The sequence below is a fragment of the Eleginops maclovinus genome, chromosome 19 (genome assembly GCF_036324505.1).
Source record: "Eleginops maclovinus isolate JMC-PN-2008 ecotype Puerto Natales chromosome 19, JC_Emac_rtc_rv5, whole genome shotgun sequence".
Classification (NCBI taxonomy): domain Eukaryota; kingdom Metazoa; phylum Chordata; class Actinopteri; order Perciformes; family Eleginopidae; genus Eleginops; species Eleginops maclovinus.
The window spans coordinates 8,083,745-8,103,588 of NC_086367.1; the positions used below are offsets into that span (position 1 = coordinate 8,083,745).

At 40.2% G+C, this 19,844-nt stretch overlaps 1 protein-coding gene across 4 annotated transcripts in view; it reads left to right on the plus strand.

Annotated features, from left to right (window-relative positions):
* Positions 1-19,745, plus strand: part of kif6 (kinesin family member 6) — a 59,580-nt gene extending 39,835 nt beyond the window's left edge. For 2 of the 4 annotated variants that reach the window (XM_063908217.1, XM_063908219.1), the window contains 10 exons: positions 4,222-4,324; positions 4,981-5,036; positions 11,547-11,597; positions 13,216-13,303; positions 13,390-13,525; positions 15,077-15,159; positions 16,630-16,713; positions 16,801-16,890; positions 18,314-18,429; positions 19,279-19,745. In XM_063908217.1, coding sequence (XP_063764287.1) covers positions 4,222-4,324; positions 4,981-5,036; positions 11,547-11,597; positions 13,216-13,303; positions 13,390-13,525; positions 15,077-15,159; positions 16,630-16,713; positions 16,801-16,890; positions 18,314-18,429; positions 19,279-19,292 — 821 coding nt within the window. In that variant the 3' untranslated portion in view covers positions 19,293-19,745. Of the gene's footprint in view, positions 1-4,221; positions 4,325-4,980; positions 5,037-11,546; positions 11,598-13,215; positions 13,304-13,389; positions 13,526-13,791; positions 15,160-16,629; positions 16,714-16,800; positions 16,891-18,313; positions 18,430-19,278 lie in introns of those variants that run through there. The other 2 variants (XM_063908218.1, XR_010167994.1) reach the window with 2 other exon arrangements.
* Positions 19,746-19,844: the final 99 nt, after the last annotated feature.

Consider the following 19,844-nt stretch of genomic DNA (forward strand, 5'->3'; position numbering starts at 1 on the left):
TTGCCATTTTTTAGAGTTAAAGCAGTTACTGTATGTGTCTGTAGTTTAAACCGGTCTGCTGTAATTGTAAAGTTTCCCATTAGCCTTTATAAAGAAACAGGCGAGGAATGTAATTGATATTCTTGCTGTGGTGTCTTTTTTAGACTAAATACACTTCTCTTTATTTTAACGCTTGAAAGAGTGCCAGCATACCACTCTAACACATCCTGACTCATTGACCCGCAGAGTGAGTGAATCACTTAAGGGTGCTTACATTTGCTATGCTTGCTTTAATTGTTTAACTTTGTTTCTCTTCTCTTTTCCCACCTACAAAAAATGTAAAGCAAACACTTCAGCGTGATCATTAAATAGTTAGTGTCGGGCCTGCTTGTAAAGATAAGAGCGCTACACTGGAAAATACCAGAAATGTGACAGTGTAGTCTGATGTGACAGTCTACAAGTAATCATGAGCAGACTGGATTTCATTGATAGCTTTTCTAATTTAAGCTTCGCATTGGAGTCATGAAGTCATTACATCCTTCTTGCACGCACACTATACAATGACTAAAGGTACCTTTGCCAACAATGTTGGTGCTACATTCATTGTCCATTTTTTGGCATAAAAAGTGCTACCCTTTTAAAAATTCCCACATCCTGCAGTCGCTTTTACCACTTACATGTCCACTCTGGAATGTTTGTGTACTTTTCTCACACTTCATGAGAAATTTCTGTCTCATTCAGCTCTGTTTGCAACCAACGCTGTGAACAGGACACACTCCCAGCTGCATCAGCTGTGAACCAGCAGGGAAAGCTTGATGTTGTTCAGAAAGGCTCTGCAGTTCCAGGAGGTCCAGAGAGGACACCTCTCACACTTAAGTCATTTCTGACTTTCCCAAAGAGTAATACTGGTGATTCCTTTAAGGAGGCCCTTTTTGTGGTTTTCCCTTTCCTGTAGTGTGTCTATAGGTTTTTGTACATGTAAATGCTCTGCAAAGACTAAACTACCAAAGTTCACGCCAAAGGGAGTTCCTCTCCCGCACACTCCTCCTTTGTTAACTTCCGTAACATAGGGACATCACGATTTATGCTATTGGCTAGTGCTCCAACGCATGAACGTGATTTGCTAAGGGCAGGGACATCTCTAAGTGGTTTACGGATCACAACAGAGATGGCCAGCTAACCAATCAGAGCAGACTGGGCTCTGGTTTTAGACAGAGAAAATAGTTTCTGCAGCAAAGTCAGTATGAGAAAAATTAAGAGAAAATATACATATATAAAATGCAAAAATGAACCTATTAGTGCTCCTTTAACTTCCGGTTAATACTACAATGATGCTATTACCTATTGAGTTCCTCCTAAAAACACAGAATGTGCAACTTATTGGAAACACACAATCCACAGTTGTTTTATACATTCCTTACCTATATATATATATATATATATATATATATATATATCATATGCTTCACATCTGGAGGGCCTATTTTCCATGTTGGAGACTCATAACCAAACTATATGCGCATTAGATCATTGTTCTTCATCCTGGCCTAATTCCAAATAAATGCAACTCACTTATCCTCCCCTCGTGCTCTATGGGTCACTGCATGTTTATATATGTTTTAATTTCGGTTTAATCTGAGGGTTCTGGCGCCGTAGCCCATAGCCTCTACGGTTACGGTAAGGGTAATTACTGTCCCCTGAAGATTAACTGTAAATGTAATGATGATGACCTTTCCATGGAAACCATTCATGCTGATTGAATGGTACATAGTCAGCTAGTCTTACCATAATACATCCTTTTGTACTGGGCTCTAAGCTTTGCCAGCATAAAATAAAACATGAACATGACAGAGATTTTTTTTTTTTTCATTGTCTTTTGTGTTTTTCATTGAACAACATTTCTACTACAGTATGTTCGTATAAATGACAACATCTTTACTTTTCTTGGGGTTCATTCCTCCGATGGTACAAAAGCACAGTGTCTTCTTCTTGCGCTCCTAAGATTGTTTTTCTAGTGCTAAAAGTTCTCTAATGGATGGACAAGGTGTTCCTGTTGTAGTTTAGGCTTCTGATGACTTGCATTAAGCTCACAAGATTTAGATCTTACTGCAAGTCCTGCTAGCATATAATGAGACGCTGATTATTCTACCAGGCCCTCCACACTTTTTCTGTGATCTAAGCAGACGCCTCAGACAATAGACACCTCTGAAAGTCCAGTGCTTCTGTTCCTTGTACCAGAAATGGTCAGACTTTTTTTATTTAGCATGCACAATTTTCTATAAACTTATATAAGTTGGGGTTTGATATTTGTCTCCTTTTATAAATGCATGGAACAGTACTGTATTACTGTACTTAGCTGGTGTTTTATTTCTAAAATTGTGTTGAAACCGCATTGATAGTCACTCACAACACATTCCTCCCTTTTTAGAAACCAATGTGGTTTGTCAGCACTTGAAGCACGGAAAAGAAGAATTAGGAAACTTGGCCTAAGGTCCATGTGATCTTGTTACCCCACAAATGATGTTAGAACAACATGATATGATGTCATATCACTCACAGATATTCCTGGAATGTCGCTTTACGAGTCGAATGGAGTGCATATCTCTCAAGAAACCCTTTAAACTGATTTGTTGATGCTGGTTCTTTCGACATACTTTTGTGAAATGCCTGCTGGTTTCCATCAAGACTTTCCAAAAATAAATAAACAAAATTCCTGACTGTCCGACAATAAATCTCACATGAGTTACTGTCCTGTGTATTCCTTCTGATAGAACAGCTTTGTCAATAACGATTCACACATTTTAACAAGGGTGCGAGATGGAAATCATTGTGAACCTTTGGGTTTTTTCCCGGAAATGTTGCAATACAATGCTGGGAACACATACAGGCGGAAAAAGAACCCTGGTTTGTTGGAAACACAGACTTTATTACTGTACAGTTGATATGTCCCCATGTACCACAACGAAGCAAATACTTGCTAGAATTTAATTAAACTTGGTGGAAGCTTGTAGCATGAGCCGAGGAAGAAAATCATTGAATTTTGGAGCGGGTCCAAGTCACAGGGCAGATAAACAAATTGGGTTTTGCTTTTGTTGAACTTGCTTAGTAGGGCATTTGTGCTAAATAAAATATATAAAATAATGTTAAAGGGGCACTGTTTTTCTTGTTTGGCCTTACTTTTTCTTTAGTTTGTTCTACAGGTTTTTGTGCATGTTGATGGGCTGCAAAGGCTACAATCCCCAAATTCCCTCCAGAGGGAGTTTCTGACAAAACATACCATAATGACTTGTATACAATTCAATTACACACATGATCATTTCTACAATACCCATCAACACAATAAGTGAGAAGAAAGACTTTCTAACCCCCAAATAACTTCCCACATGGGACCATCCGAAAATGGGTGTGAAGGCACCATTGGCCTTTTTGAAGGTCTCTGCTCTCCAAGTGCCATTGTAGTTACTGTAAAACCTGTGCTTTTGCTACTATGTCATATCAGAGTATATATGTATTCAGCAGTATCAAATGTTGTTTTAAAGATATGGTATTGTTGAAGACACCACCATCCTTTCACTTTTTCACATGTCAATGGTTAGTCATCTGCAAAACATATTCATTTTCAACTAAATGTGATGTTTGCATGTAAACCCTTGCGTGATCATTGTGAACTTGTGTGCTTTGCTTTATTTATTTGCTGAAAGCAGATGTATAGCACTTTATGTGCTCATTAAATATTATAACAAACCTGTAAAAGATAATCTCAGCAGGATGTTATGTGCTAAATTATGTAGTTCCCTTACATGTGGCAAGATGCCAAAGTTATGATAGGGGCTGGGGGGCATCCTCTATGTAATGCTGACATGCTTAGAAATGTTGTTTATGTTTGTGTTTATGTTCTTTTCAAACTGTGAATGGCAGGCTAATAGTTTTCAGTTTTGTAATTAGTAATAGGGGGGAGGTCAGCTATATCAGGGGGGCTCTGGCTCGCATCTGGCTGCCAGATTGGAGTGGAGTACCTTTGGATGTGGGAACGCTTACAGCTCAGGTCTCACAGCAGGAACCAACAGAGCTCCCCTCAGTTGGAAGACTTATTTGGGTAGCATGATAAGCATGGAGTTTCGTTTTGATAGCATGTTGTATGGTAGGTTTAGTACTCGACCTGGTCATATGAATAGGTTTAAGGCTAAAATAAATGCCATGAATTATGAACAGCTTCTGATGATTAGAATATCTTGTCTTCAGGTCCACAGCTGTCTATGGGGAAGCAAGAGGCCTTTGAGATCTTCATAAGAGACCATAAGGACCATCTGACCGTTGAAGACAACAAGAAGCTGCTCAAACAGAGGTGAGTGACCAGAAGGACAAGTGGTTACAGTTTGGATACATTTGCAGTTCTGTTATGTAAGCAGTGTCAAGTGTGGTATTTATTTTTAGCTTGCTTAATGCTATTTCCTCACAGATCACAGAGGAAACAGGTGACAGGTTGTTTAAAATACTACAAACAGGCATAATCTACATGCAAGTACATGTATTCGTTCAGCACCCTTATAGTTGTACCTCAGAAAAACTGGCTTTTTAATTTGATAATTTTAAATGGTGGATTTTCACATCCAGAGGAACCTTTTTCAATTAAAGCGTTACTATAAGTCTCTGGCATTTTATTCAGTGAGGCCAACAGTAGAGCGTGAAAGTACCTTGGCCATTGTGAAGAAATGGTTTGCTATGTGTCAATTCCATTAGGACTTTTAGCATTTGCTAAAAAAGTGTTGATATTCTCTAACCATCTGAAAACTTTAAGACCTCAGCAGCTGTTAGTGTGTTTTGAGCAACATGCAGATACATTTTCTAATACATATTTTATACAATACTTAACTTATAGTACATTTCAACTTTGTATTGCCTGCAAAATATCTTGTTGCATTTGGCATGTTTATTGTTTTTTACAACATTCAATTCATCAAATCTCTATTGCCTTATTAAAGTTTGCATTCTTTTGAGCAGGTCAGCTGCGGCCAGAAGCATTGGAGAGGAACTGAACGAGGCTAGAAACAGAATAAGTATGTTGCCGCTACAGAAGTCTCCCTCTTGAAATCACATTACATTTAGGAGTTGTGTCTACATTGTCATCAGCATCATCTTAAACCTAACGGCCAAACAGAAGCCATAAGGCAAGCACTTTAGAACGCTGAACATTTCTGTTAATGGTCTCTGGGGCCTAACAAGAGAGCAGCCTACCTGCCTGGAAAATCTTAATGAACAGATCACTGTTGGGGTTCTGTTTCCCTGGAGTGGAAAAATGTCGCTCGGCACATTCCTGAACTTTTCCAGGACTGAGAGGCGTTCAGATGTTCATCCAGCTAGCCTTCCAACCTGTGCTTCTTAACTAGCTCTAAACAACCTCTTTGAAAGGTAGCTTTACTATGCCACGGTGGGGCCTGGCGTGTAACCCAAACCTGAGTCAATGCTGAGTAACAATAGCGTTAACTTCCAAATGTCTCTGTTATTGTACCCAACCTAAGTTTGAACAATGGCAGCAGAAAAGATATCCAAAAATATTAGAAGTCACATTCTCTCTTTTCTGAGAAGTCTTTTCAGTGCGGTAACAGACATTTGTGACATGATCTTCAACAGTTTGTAAGCCAATAACTCCCTAATTCCAATGTTTCGTCATTTTACATACTGTATCATTGTAAATTCTAACATTTAGTATAAGAATATCATTTAAAAAACACTAGGATTTTAGCTCAAATCTCCGACAGGTTGGGTCAGGGTCAGTCTGATTCGGGCAGAGATCAAAGTCCTTGTGTGTACTACCGTGTGTAAATACATTCACACCATGAATACAGCACCTGCAGGGATTAAAGATCAATAGAATATTTCACAAAAGAAGAAGTACTGTTACTATGAAGACATTTACATCATGTTAGATATTATGACTTGTGTACATATGCTGTATTTAAGTTAATGATTAAGTAAAAAATGGATCTATAGTTGCTTTACCCACCTGTCTAAACAATACTATGAGCATTGTGCATTGCAAACTCCTCCACATTCTATACTGTGCTAAATTTTGCTCATTTATTCCCAGTGCATGATGTCACCAGTCATCCACCTCTCTTGTCTCATTGGGCTACTCAAATACTGCTCAAGCATTTTACTTTAATGACTGCTCTGCCGGCAAAACCAGAATAAAGTTTGTTCACACCTACTGTAACTAGAGGGAACCGTTCCAAAACATGTTTTTTAAATACCCCAAAAACTACTAAAAAATGACTTTATTTCATCAAGATTTAAAAGGTAATAGAAAATGTCATCAAAACATCATCATACTTGGACATGAGTCCACTTTGATTTGAAGTCATAATTGCTTACAGAGTGCTACTTAAAGAACAGTTATGTGGCAACCAGTTCAAATGATGCACTGAACTTTGATTGAATTTTCCAGCAAGCTCTGAGCAGTTAAAATGTGTTATTAGGCCTCAATCTGGTTCGCATTTACTATTGCAAGCTACATTTATGAATTTCCCTGGACTGCATGTGTTTGTGGCTCATTTCTCATGCCATTGAAATGGATAGGTTCGCCTCACACCAGCGCCTGGCATCGCCGCTGCCTCAGATCACGCTTGGTGGTTTGGTAGCACTCGGGCTGTTCACCCTCACACATGCCAGCGTACACTTATCACCATTTGGAATTTAAATTGTTTTCAGCAATCAGACCATGTGCTGACACAGCCCGTTATCAGACATGTCAGGCATCATGCAGAAATCAGCTATGACATCATGTTGAATATTTGCTCCTCAAATGTCTTCTGCAGACACCATCAATGAAAGGGAGCCGAGAAACTAAATGAATGTAGTAAGATTTAACAATTTTCCAACTTTCTCAAATTTGGAAAGATACCCAGAAAGCATCTTGATGCTGTCAGATATTATTACACTGTGAGGTGCATGGGGCTGCATTCTTCCTAGATGAGAGACGGTGTTTTTAGTGGAAGGTGGTTGCCGCTTCTGGATGGAAAGTAGCACCATAATGTTTAGCTCAGTGCGTTTCCTTGCCATCTTGGAAGTCCTTCTTGGAAATTTTACACTACCTGTGTCTCATCGTTAATGTAGAACATGGAAACATTTAGCATAATATAGACAAAGGCTTTGTGCTGCGTTTTCTGATGGATGAACCCAGCTGGAGGGTCAGTAGCTGGGGAGAAAAATGGAGAGGCGGTAGCCCGTGGAGACTTCAGTGTCTAAACAGCAGCCTGCTCTACAGTATTGTTTTTGGCCGCGGCGCGTGGCTCTGGAATCCAGTCCCACTGGAGGAGCATATACGTTCCAAGCCCTTAGGTCCAGAAAGTGCAAGGATATATATTTATTCAGAGGGATCAGTGATGCACATCTTCTACCTCATCAAAGGTGTAGGGCAGCTGGAAATAAGCAGCATTACTTGATTTCTCGGCCAGATGTGGGGGGATCTGTGCAGTAAAGTCCAAGATGAAGCATCTGGTAACTGCTTTGGTATCCCACTTTAATATTTTGCTCACCTTCGCTGAAGAGACCCACAGAGCGGAAGACTTTCAGATTCAAGGAAGGTGTATTGGAGCCTAAAACCTTTATCATCGCCAAGAAGTGGTTGCCAAGCACTTGAGAAGCAATATTGCTGGAAAATGTGATTTGATATGTGTATGTGGTCTTTGTAACCAGCGGCCTCTAGAATCTACATAACTTCTTGTAGGGCTAATGCTAGCGGCTGCTCATTAAAGAGGCCCTGTTATGTTTTGGGGTGTTCTCCTGTTTGTTTAGTGAGTTGTATAGGTTTTTGGATATGTAAATATTCTGCAAAGGCTAAAAACAAGTTTGTTGAACATAAAAGCATTTAAATAAGTCACAGTAGAGGCACGAAATACAAATATGAACCTGACAATCAGCATAATACGCCTCGTAAGAGAAATCTCTGTGTGGTTTCTGCTTTAATATTACCCAATCTCGGAATAACAGCCAATATTTCAGAGGCTTTTGTTGGCAGAACATATCAGGGCCTAGACGCTATTATCTGAGAGCTCATTGGTATCCGACTTATAAGCATCTTTAGATGCAATACTGAACTTGGACATTGAACATCTACAACCGGATTTGTTTCACAAGTGGTCAATTTACAAGCTAACTTTAAGCTAAATCGTCATCAGAACTTGACTGATGGATCCCAAGAATCCTCTTCGACCAATGCATTGCGTCCAAAACATTCTGCACAAAATCTGTTCCTTTTGTTTATGCAACGCTTTTGATGGTAGTTTTTGGTGAAATTATATTTCAGCACCTTAATATTTTCAAGATGGTCATATTAATTTGTGCATTCATTGTTCGTGCACACTAAAATCAACACCCGCCCAGATATTGAGAAGCTGGAGAGAACTTACGATCCTTGGATCCCGAGCTCGCTGTGATAATGTGCGGCATATCAGGTTTAACCTCCGGCCACAAAAATCACCAGATATTTATTGAGGCTTGTAGCTTGACACCGGTCCTTAAAGACGACAGCATGTCTCCTGACGATGTGGGAGGAAACCTTGCATGGTCTGGAGGAGGCTGAGAGCCCACAGTCATGTCCTGCAGGGAGGAGAGCAACACTCAAGTGTAATAAAGCATTGCAGGAAGCACACCGCACACCAATATTACTTGACACGTACGCAAATGAATCTCTCGTGGAATCTTTCTTGACAATCTGCAATTTCATACATGGACCTAGAAGGAAATAAAACACTCTATGACCACAATTGTATATTTTCTCCAAAAAATGTAATAAATGGGTAGATGTCTATAAAATCCATGTCTAGAGTTACAATCTGCGTCTCAGAAATACAATCCTGAATATTGCAAGTTAGGTAAATGAACCTGTATCAATACTCTTATCTTGCAAATAAGAAATCACTATCAATAAATAAATGGAAACATGATGTAAAAAGCCAAACACTTCATCAGGGTTAACATATGTTAAGCAACCAAAATAAAATGAACCCATCATCTACTGCATACATTAAATGGTCCCTATTCTTGGATCCTAGTCCAAGTTGCGTAATAAGCTAGTTTCATTTCAGGAAAAACATAAAAAACACACAGAATATTGCGAAAAGGAAATACCAAAGATACATTTAGCCAATTATAGCAATAATAAAAAGAATATATAAATACAATAGACATCGGGGGCTCAATGACAAATTAAAACCTTTTTTTCTTAAGTACGACAATGCGCAGGACTTTATTTCTATCGTTCTCTCCACTCGTCCCTCTCTTAATCACCTGCCTGTTTAAATAGACGTGCAAAGCATTTTTCTGGGTGAAAATTGAATAGAATAAAAGAGTAGAATATTGTGCTGTACATCTGCATTGTAATCCAGAATCAGGAATACTTCCAGCAGGCATAAGGCATGTCGAACTCTAGTAAGACTCTGATAAGTAAAGCTCATCATGTGTAGCTGCTTGGCCCTGTGCTCTTGGAAAACCTTCAGTACACTGACTAATGTAAGCTGTACGGGACTATGAGGGGTTAGGGATCAAAGGCCATGGTGAACAGGTGAGTTTTTAGTGATGACTTGAAAATGTCCAGGGTGGCAGCATTGCAGATCTCAGCAGGAAGAGCGTTCAAGACGGTGGGGTACAGGTTGGAGGCAAGAGCGGGGAATAGAGAGCAGGCCCGTGTCCGAGGACTGCAGTGTAGGGATGGAGGAGGTCTGTCAAGTACTGGGGGGCGAGGGCATGGAGAGGACTTGTATGTGAGGAGGAGTGTTTTGTACTGGATCCAGGACTTGACCGGTGTGGGTGAAAACCCTGGCAGCAGAGTTCTGAACATACTGGAGCCTCTCCAGGGGTTTGCTGGGAACCTCGTACAGGACTCCATTTCAGTAGTCCAGGTGGGAGGTAATGAAGTATTAGGGTTTCTGCCAAAGAGTCAGAGTGAGGATGTTATGTATTGTTTTAACCCTTTTTCTAAAACGTAATTCCTCTTAGTGCTTATGTATGCACTATATACACCAAAGCAAATTCCTTGTATGTGGTGTTTATGATTATGTTGGTTTTATGTGCTTCCCTGTCATCTAGGCAGGAATATGTCTTAATCCTTTTATCTTGTTTTGAGTGATTCTTCCTTTTTGGGTCATGTTTGAGAATGCTGTCTGTATAAAGACTTGGGCTGCCTACCTGACCACAACATGAAGCCACAGGGCGTCTCAGCCCATTTACATCCTCAGTTACTAACTGCAGATTCTGTGAGAGGTTCCCATACCATGGTCGTTGCTTCACTGGCATTAGGAAAAACACCATCATCATGGGCACAACTTGTCCCTGTGGGTCATTTGTAACGTTGCACATCATCCATTCACATCTCCACTGTCAGCAGAAACCCTAAATACCAGCCTGCATTTAAAAAAGGTGTTTGTAAAGAGTTTTGAAAGATGAGCTGGTCTGTGTGCATGGGCAACACATCTTGTATCAGAGTGCTGAGAGCTGATGTAAAACTCAACCTGAAGTCTGTAATAATAACATTGTCATGCTTTATAAAGCCCAGGATATTTACTCAGGGTCACTCCAGTAGGACATGTCGGTCTTAAATGCTCTGTGTCTTCCTCTTTTCTTTGATAAAGCGGGAGCTCTGAGCAAAGGGTTTTATGGCACCTTGAGAGGTGTTGCAGGAAATGGCAGTTCACCACACTCCTGTTCTTTTCTCTTCTTCTGAAGTGATATGTCATCTGGATTTGTCGTTTTTGGAGCTCGGGTTTTAGATTGGCGACAGGATCGTGTTACAGAAAGAACTACAGCACAGCGTCGTCTACATGTATATAAGACCTGAGGGATTGTAATGGAAACTGACCACAGAACTGCCATCGTTCAGCCTCAGTCATCCTGCTCATTCACTCATCTCATTATCAGACTCTCTTTGTAAATGTCTAAGGTTATCTTATAGTAAATGTATCCCCAATGTTAACTGATTAAGTGGAAATATTTAAGACCTATGGCCTTTACAATATTCTTAAGTACATTTACTTTACAGTCTTCCTATGCCACTGAAGCATCGCCTCAAATTCAATATCTTTAATGGGGCAATTAACTACGTGAATTAGGGGAAGAGAGGGAGCAGAAACAGAAGAACAGAAACGACTTACCCAGATGTTAAGCCAGTATCACTGCCACATGAGAGGCAGTGACCCTAAACGCCTCGCTCATGCTGCTCCCCGACTCACTGGAATCACAAGGTTCTGAGTTTTCTGCAAATATCTACACAAAAAAAATCTACACATTCATCAATGCAAGAACTTTGAATTAATGGACCCAAAGAATGAACAAGTGGTTAGTGAAACAACAATTCAAAGACAATGGATTTGTTTACGCGAACATCTCTCATGGACTAAGATCACACGTGGTGACAAACTTCTACCTTAAAGGGGCCCAACACGTCTTTTGACAATTTGTTGAAGATGTTTCCCAAATATAAAGCATATACAAGGCCTATTGTGTCTTTTTGATGGACAATTTAGAGATTTATTTTTTTTAAAGCTGCTTTTGTATTGTTCTTTCCTTCTCAGATGAGTTGAAGAAGCAGCTGGAGATGCAGAGGAGACAGAGGGCAGCTCATGGTAAGATCAAAATGGCAAATGTTATTCCCACAGCAAAATGTAACCATGTGTCTATAGAAAAACAGAAGAATATCCATATCTACCCACACCAACAACTAAACATTGCATGGGCACTTGAAGCAATGACATGCACCGTATGGAAAATCTCCACATATCGCACTCCTGCCATTTGTAGAAAATTACGAGAACTGAGAATCCAGGTTCAGTTTGCTCTTCAGGCACCAACTCAAAATTTGAACAAAGCTGCCACAACTGAATACTTTGTTTATTATTATTTTGATATCTAGCTCTTTTATAGAGTATGCTGCTGGTAAACATTGTGACACATTGTGGGCTCTTTTATTTTACGGGCAGCGGTGCCCACTTCAAAGCTTTAGCAGTAGTCCTAACTGAGAGCTTAGCGACCAAAGACTGGGCGTCACAACTCTAAGACTTTTTCATTTACTCTTCTCTGACTGTTTTGATCAGTGGCATACATGCTTTGAAGAGGAAATCTGGTTGTAAAGGACACAAACATTTCCCTCCGGTTACGGCTCCAAAGGCTTTACTTGTTATTTTCAGTCCTGCTGCCTGGCTTCCATTATCCACGGCCAAACATAAAACATTGTATTTTTGAAGGAAATAACCTCGCATGTACACAACACATGTTTTCTAGCTTCTGGACATCATGACTGTAGTGTATATGTGATTTTATCTACTGTAGTGTATCTCAAACGGGGGTAGGAGTACCCCTAGGGGTCCTATGGAATACTACATGGGGTACGTAAGATTTAAATAAAATAAGTTAATTTGAAAAAGATTGTTTTTATACACGAAAAGAAGATGAGGGCAACATGTGAATTTCTTTTTTATATCTTGAAAAACATGTTTTTTGGGGACTTTAATCTCAGAATTAAAAAAAAATTGTCACTTGTGGCCCTAATCCTCTTCCGTAGTTATACAAGTTGCTCATAAATCATTGGCGATGCACTCAGCCAGCTGCTGAAATATTTCTCAAATCCCCTAACATATTGGATTTTCTAAGGAGCAAGTTTCGATTTTGAATGATTAAATAAAAGCGATTTTTGGTTGAAACGTAACTGCAATAAAACGGAAATCTTGGAGAAAAAATGGGGGTAAATAGCTCTTGTTCCTATCTTGATAGCAGCTTATGAAAAAGATGTTCAATGCAACTACAACGCTGTTTGTGTTAATGTACAAATGCCAAAATTGTTTTGTTAGTAACAAGGTTAACCTTTACTAAATCAGACACTGATGGCATCGAGCTGTATACTGACCTTTATTTGTGTCCCTGCATTTCATTTGCAACATTGCATTTCTTTCACAATTTTTTATTGCACTATTTTACTTTTTTTATTTTTATGTCTTATGTATATTGTATGTTGCTGTTGGTGTGGCCCAGGATTTAAGATTTTCATTGCCAACCGCTATGCAGTAGCTGTTGTGCATGTGACATTCATTCAGTGCTGGTATGGGGTTACTTGTCTGACGAAATATTTCAAAGGTAGTACAATATTGATGAAAGTTTAAAAAACACTTTTCTACAGTAAGTAAACATTTGTCTTGTCATGTCTTGAACACAATTGTCCTGTCCTGTACTTGTCCAATCCTACCCCAGCTGTAATGCAGAATCACCCAGAGGTCGAGGAGGAGTACGACCCCGTGGAGGAAAGCCTGTGCAAACACATAGAGCAGGAAAAAAAGTTGTGAGTGCTTTGATCGATTAGTCACAGCAGATGCTGTTGCAACACGGACAAAAGATTCATTTGCTGCTGCTAATATCCCCTGTCAGTTACAAGAGCACCATCGGCCGTCTCAAAGCTCTGAGGACGGAGATCGAGCACCTGCAGCTGCTGTTGGAGAGGGCAAAGGTCAAGCTCCAGAAAGACTTCCATCAGTGGTGGAGCAGGGAGGCTTCCAGCGTGCAGGTGATGGACCTCACTTTATCTTTACCTGTCTATGTGACAACAGCCCATAAAGCTTCTGTTAGAATGAAATCATGGCAAGGGTAGTGTCCCAAAAGCCAACCATGTCTCTGAAATTAATCGGGAACTCGGCGTCTGTGCATTCATTGCCTGTATATTTATGGATGTTTTCTTGTGTGTGTTTTCTGATTATTAGCCTCTATGGACAGGTTAGTGTGTGTAAGTTGAAATGCATGTGTCTCTGACTTCTGGGGCTTTTATGGCACCAGTGTGACCCTATGAGCCTCTGTTCAGCATCATGCTGAATGGGCCCTGGTGGGAAAATATGGAGGAGGAAACTCAGTTTTACAGAACTCCATGTGGCCCGGACTAGAGCCAGGAGAACAGCAACAGCATCAATACAGTGTGGGAAGATAGGGTCTTAACCAGGACAACATGGTCATGAGGGTTCTCAACAACACAAGGGGGGATAAGAAGTGAGTCAATGTTTATTTTTAGTCAATAAAATGAACCTTCTCTTTGTGCCTGATTACTTAAAGGGATGTTTTGAAGTGGGGTTGAATGAAGTATGTTATAGTCAGTGTTTTAGCTACAGTAGATGGCAGATGGAACGCTCCCATTTAGGAGAGGCAGACTGTAGTGAATCCACTTAGACTAAGCGATGTACTGCTATTCTTAAAGAAAGGCCCACATAATAATATTTATGATATATTTAGAATATTTTTGACCCCTAAATGGACTCTGGAGGCATTGATGAAAGCTTCCGTTCATCCTAAATGTCCCAGGGCAAGATAATATTGAAATAAATACATATATATATTATAAATATAGCAAACATATTGATTCTCTTAAGTAGGCTTTCCTTTCAGGGGGTTAAAATACAGGTCGCTGCAACCCCCTGTCCACTGAAGCACATTGCTGGTTTTAAGGGAGCTTGCCTGTAATTGAAGTATGGCTAAGTACCTCATACAACCTCATTCGAAAACATTCAAATTATCCCTTTAAAAAAACATGTGTTCAGTAAACATAAAATTTGAATTGAGATTTGCCAAAATCACACTCTTTGCCTGGCCTTGATGGCTGGTTTTCACATTTTGGAAACCACAGAAGAAGATGCAAAGCAGCAACATCTGACCAGCAGACACTGCTGTCTTTTAAACTTTGGTTTCGGTCCCATGAAGACGGAATAAATGTTTCACTCGCATCCGAGCAAGGTTTGGGAATTTATCACTGGAAAGGAAAGGAAGTCTGACAGACAGACCTTAGATGTGCAGTTTTTAGTCTTCCAAACAGGAAGCTGGCCGTTTTCCGTGCCAGTACTCTTGTATCTGACAGCTTTGTTCAACCATTTATTGTTCTGTTTTCTGGAAAGCGATACACATGTTATTGATCAGACTGTGAGTAAGATATATGATGGAGCTAAAGAAGAGAACATACCTCCCGAGGTCTTCAGCTAGCTGTCAGTAACATATGGCCGCATTGTGTTTGACTGTCAGCGGTATGGAATGGTGTTTGCTGAGAAGTCTTCCAGAGTTTCTCAATGATTGTTCCTAGGAGTCGGAGGCCACAGCCAGAAGTCACACAGGGTCGCCAAGTGGAACCTCGCAGCCGTCTTCACCCAGCACTCCAGGATTCCGGTGAGATATTAGGATGATTAGTCTGTTCCTCCAGATTTTAAAAGAGTTAGAAGCAGTGCTCAGGACATAAAGCATTCATTTCAAACCCTCTACTGAGTCCATTCAATACACACAGACACCAGCCAGGCTTCAGAGAAAAACATCTTCCGCTTGCTGAGTCATTTCCGCCTCAACTCACTCATGTTATTTTTACCCTTTCACCATCTGGGCTCGAGCAGCACTTGATTAATAGCCAACAACCTGCAGCTCCTCACTGCTCAATTCCATGGAACAAATATTGAACAAATGTTGAAAGGTAATGTCATTGTGATTTTCCGCTCTATCAACCATGATGGGGATACGAGCAGGGGAGGGGGGTGGGTCATACTATTATTCAACAGAGGTTGTCCTGAGTTTCCCTTTCACATGTAAGAAGCTTTCTCACCTACTGGTATTACTCTGTCTGGCTTAGGCGAGGGGACATGAAGTGGATGACACAGCAGACATGAAGCCAGACCATGATTTGTTCACTAGGCTCCATTTGGAAAAATATACTAATTGCATTTACATTGTTAAAACATAATTTACATCATCATTAAAGATATATATAGAAAGGATCATGGTGTTACTTTTCAAGAGGATCTCCACCAAACAGAGATTTTGAAGTCTGTAGAAAACCGTTCATGGGCCGTGATTTCTTTCCAGCACAATAAGACTTTATTAAGATATTTTCTCACATTTTGCCTTGACCAAATATTGTGCTTACTGCGATTTAGATCTTGCTCTTCTGGATATTGCGATTTCAATAGATTTTTGTTAAATTGTGTAGCCCTATCCGTATCAACCGAGTCTTTTGCATGTCCTAGAATTCTCGGTGAGGTCATTTAATTTCCTAAAAAAATTACCCTTAGAAGGTATTAAAATACATGGCTTGTTCACACAGGATTCTCATATATCCCTTTTGGGGGTTTAATCTTTGAGACCTTTAGCAAACACTGGCATTACTGTAGCTAGCTCATTGACTCATCATTTGGAAATTCTGATTGCTCAAACTTTGATGAATTAAAATAATAACAAAAATCTGTCCATTTTCTTCCATTTTTTCTTCACTGGGTTCATCTTACATTATAATAATTCATTATTTCATTTAATTCACAATCATCCAACATTATTTTGCCCTATTTATTGACTTATTTTTACAAAATTCGATAATTGTATCTGGTTTTGCATCACACTTTCATACTGAAACAGGAGTTAAAACTGCAAACCATAAAAAAAGGGATAAAATGACTGAAATGTAGCTTATTAGAGCTGCAAAAATGTTGTAAATACAGTGCAGACTAATCAACTACATTGTGTAGTTGCTCCCTCTAGTGGATAAGAAAATAATACTGAGAGAAAGAGAGGATGAGTGTCCCTACTGTAGACCAACGCTCTGAGATAATCTGTGGAATAATGGTGCCACAATATTTTTGAAACTGTCTCCCACAGTGCACCTGTTCTGAGCAGCACAGTCAGGGACTCTCCATCAGAACCACACCCAGTCCACTGCTCCACCTCTGTTCAAGATCTCAGGTCAACAGAGGGTCACTTAAACCTTTTTCCCGTGATGGATGTCAACTTTATCCTTGTCACCATAACATTCTACCTGTTCTTTTGCAGAAGCTACATCCCCGAGATGGCTGTCGCAGCAGGGCATGATGAGACCCTGGGTAGGACGGTGACTGACTTCCCTCCTTCATCTGAGTGGAGGTACATGGAAGGCTGGTGTAGCATGATTGAAATTGATGGATAGATTTGATTTGTAGTCCCTACATTAAGCAAGTTGAAGCTCTCTATGGCTTTCACTGTCTGTCGTTTGACTCATTATTCACAGTAAGGACAATCTCTGATTAAGTTTGCAGTTTGAAGCCTCTTAGCTTCCATCGTAAGATTAATTTAAATTTGATAACATTATCCTTTGTTTACATAAAAAGAAAAGCACTTTTGCACAGGAACATAACTTAAATTCAGGGCATTCTTTCTCAAGGAATTGTATTTAGGAGATTAACAGACATTTGGTGCTTCATTTAAAAACTGGGGCTTCATTACAGCCCTGCTCTCATTGTACGACAAGGCCTCTTAAGCCGGGCAGACTGAAGAAATAATTGAATCAATAGGTGAACAGTGTATGTGTAGTTTTCAAGTGTGTGCACAAATGCTATAAACACAGTAACATACTCCACATGTTTGCAGTAACCCTTAAGTCTATACATACAGTCTGGACCTGCATGTTTTATAGCTGTGCAGTGCTTTCCCTCCACTTCTGAACGTGCCCATAACTTCTTTTTTTTTTGTGAAGTAATGTCTACAAACTATATTAACAAATCAAGCAAATGCTGGAGCTACTGTTTTACAACCACTAAAAACAGTCCATGATTAACATGTATGCTTTTTACAAAAAACACTTGTAGTACAGACATGCTATTGTTTTATTCAGAGGCTCCGTGATATGAGAATCTGTTACCTGTTTAGGTTTTGAGCCTGTTTCCTTAAAGCTTTTGGAACAAGAGCAGGGACATTACCCACCTTTCGAAAGGAATAACACAAATGTGAGCTTCAGAGTTTGCTGTATTTTGGTAAAATAACAGTAACAAAATCCACGGGAACAGCCTTCTACTGTTGAACACTTTGTAATTTGACCTTTATTGCAGTATTCATTCTTTTGACTTGATCTTCGGTGAATCTCTCGCATAAAATAATATTTTACAGTTTACATTTATTTCTTGCCTGTACCTCTCTTTTCCACGGAAAATAAGTTACATTCTATTTTGGTGCCGGTGCTTTTGTGAACAACTTTATTCTCCTTACCGTACTCATCATGAACAGTTATTGCTCAGGTTAATCTCGCCCCAGGCTCTGAGTTAATTGGTTTTTGCCCAGTAGGCTTTTTTGGTTCAAAATGTGGACCAGTTTTCGGGGCCTAGAGCCAGGGCCTAGAGCTGGGTCAAAGAGCTGGAGCCTAGAGCCGGGTCCTAGAGCCAGGGCCTAGAGCTGGGTCAAAGAGCTGGAGCCTAGAGCCGGGTCCTATAGCCAGGGCCTAGAGCCGGGTCAAAGAGCTGGAGCCTAGAGCCGGGTCCTAGAGTCCTGGGTCCTGAATGCTGATGTTGTCTCACTGCATTACACACATGTATAGGTCTCTCTCCACCACCAAGCTCTCATCCTCCTCTATTCCTCTGACCGGAGACCAAAAGGCGGATGCTGACATCCTGGCATTTGTCAGAGCCAGGCACAACCTCCTCAGCAGGACAGGTAGCACACACACTCACACACACACACACACACACACACACACACACACACACACACACACACACACACACACACACACACACACACACACACACACACACACACACACACACACACACACACACACACACACACAAATCATGTTAAAGCATTACACTGTCCTCTGGTGGTGTGATGCTTTACTACACTTCCAACAAAAAGTCTTCTTTCGAGATTTGAGTTTCTAAGCTACCAATCATTAGCTGGTAATTAATCAAATTCCTTTTGGAGTTCCCTGGTGGCAGGGTTCACTGCTCTTGCTTTGCAACTACTCCTCTTTTGCTGTTCATTGGTTCTTCTCCCTGTTTCCCTGTCCTTTGACCCTTGAGCAGCTGCTTACTTTGGCAGACAGGAAGGTGGACATGTCAGTTTTGCGGTTTACCATCACATACACAGTAAGGCTGAGGTCTTATGGATCAGAGACACCAGGCAGACAAGCAGTCAGGCTTTTTGTCTCTCTGTCTTTCTTTTACCCCCCACTTCAGAAGAGGAAGACTCATTTCATGCCTCTTTACCCAGACACTACAAAGCTGGATAGCGACTGTGTTTTGAAAGCAACGCCCCTCTCCGTGGTTGTTTGGTAACCCCTGTATGGGGCGATCCCTCCTATCAAAACAGCCTTTAAGTCACTAAAGAATGCTGGGAAATGGTAACCTCTTTCTTTCTTGGCTGTTATTCCGATTTGAGTCATAGTTGGGCGCTTTCAGGGGTACTTAATTTGAAAATGAGGATGTTCAAGGAAATATTTGTATTTCTTATTTCTCAATTACCTTTCCATGGATGTCTGATCTGCTATTTTATGTATTTCAGGACCACCTCAGTAATACATTAATGCTCTGATGAACACCTGAAGTTCTGTCATCTAAATACTTCTACAACCTCCATCTGCATTTAAACAAGTATTGGACTTTATTGAGTAAAGATGGACGGACATTGAAGATCCTGAAAACACTGGGTTTCTCCTCTGCCTAACACCAGCCACACATCCTGTCTGATATTTACATGCAGACACACCATGGTTGGCCTCCTGGAGTATTTGCCAGCCGTATAATGAGCAGCAGTATAAATCACAGCCTGTGATCTAAACAAATGTTGTTTCAAGATATGAGAGGAAGGAAACCAGGTGGCTCCAATATGTGTGTAAAGAAGAATGAATCATGATGTGTCAAATGGCCACAGGACGTTTAACATGCATTTCATATTTATGTCATTTTGTGTAAAAGGTTGTAAATAGATATGTCATATATGTACAGTATTTTGTGTATAAGAAAATTGAACACTATCAAATACAGAATAAACTATGTGATGATGAAATGCAGTATTATTACACATTACATTTGTACTCAACAGTTACTAGTCAATGTGTACTAAACACT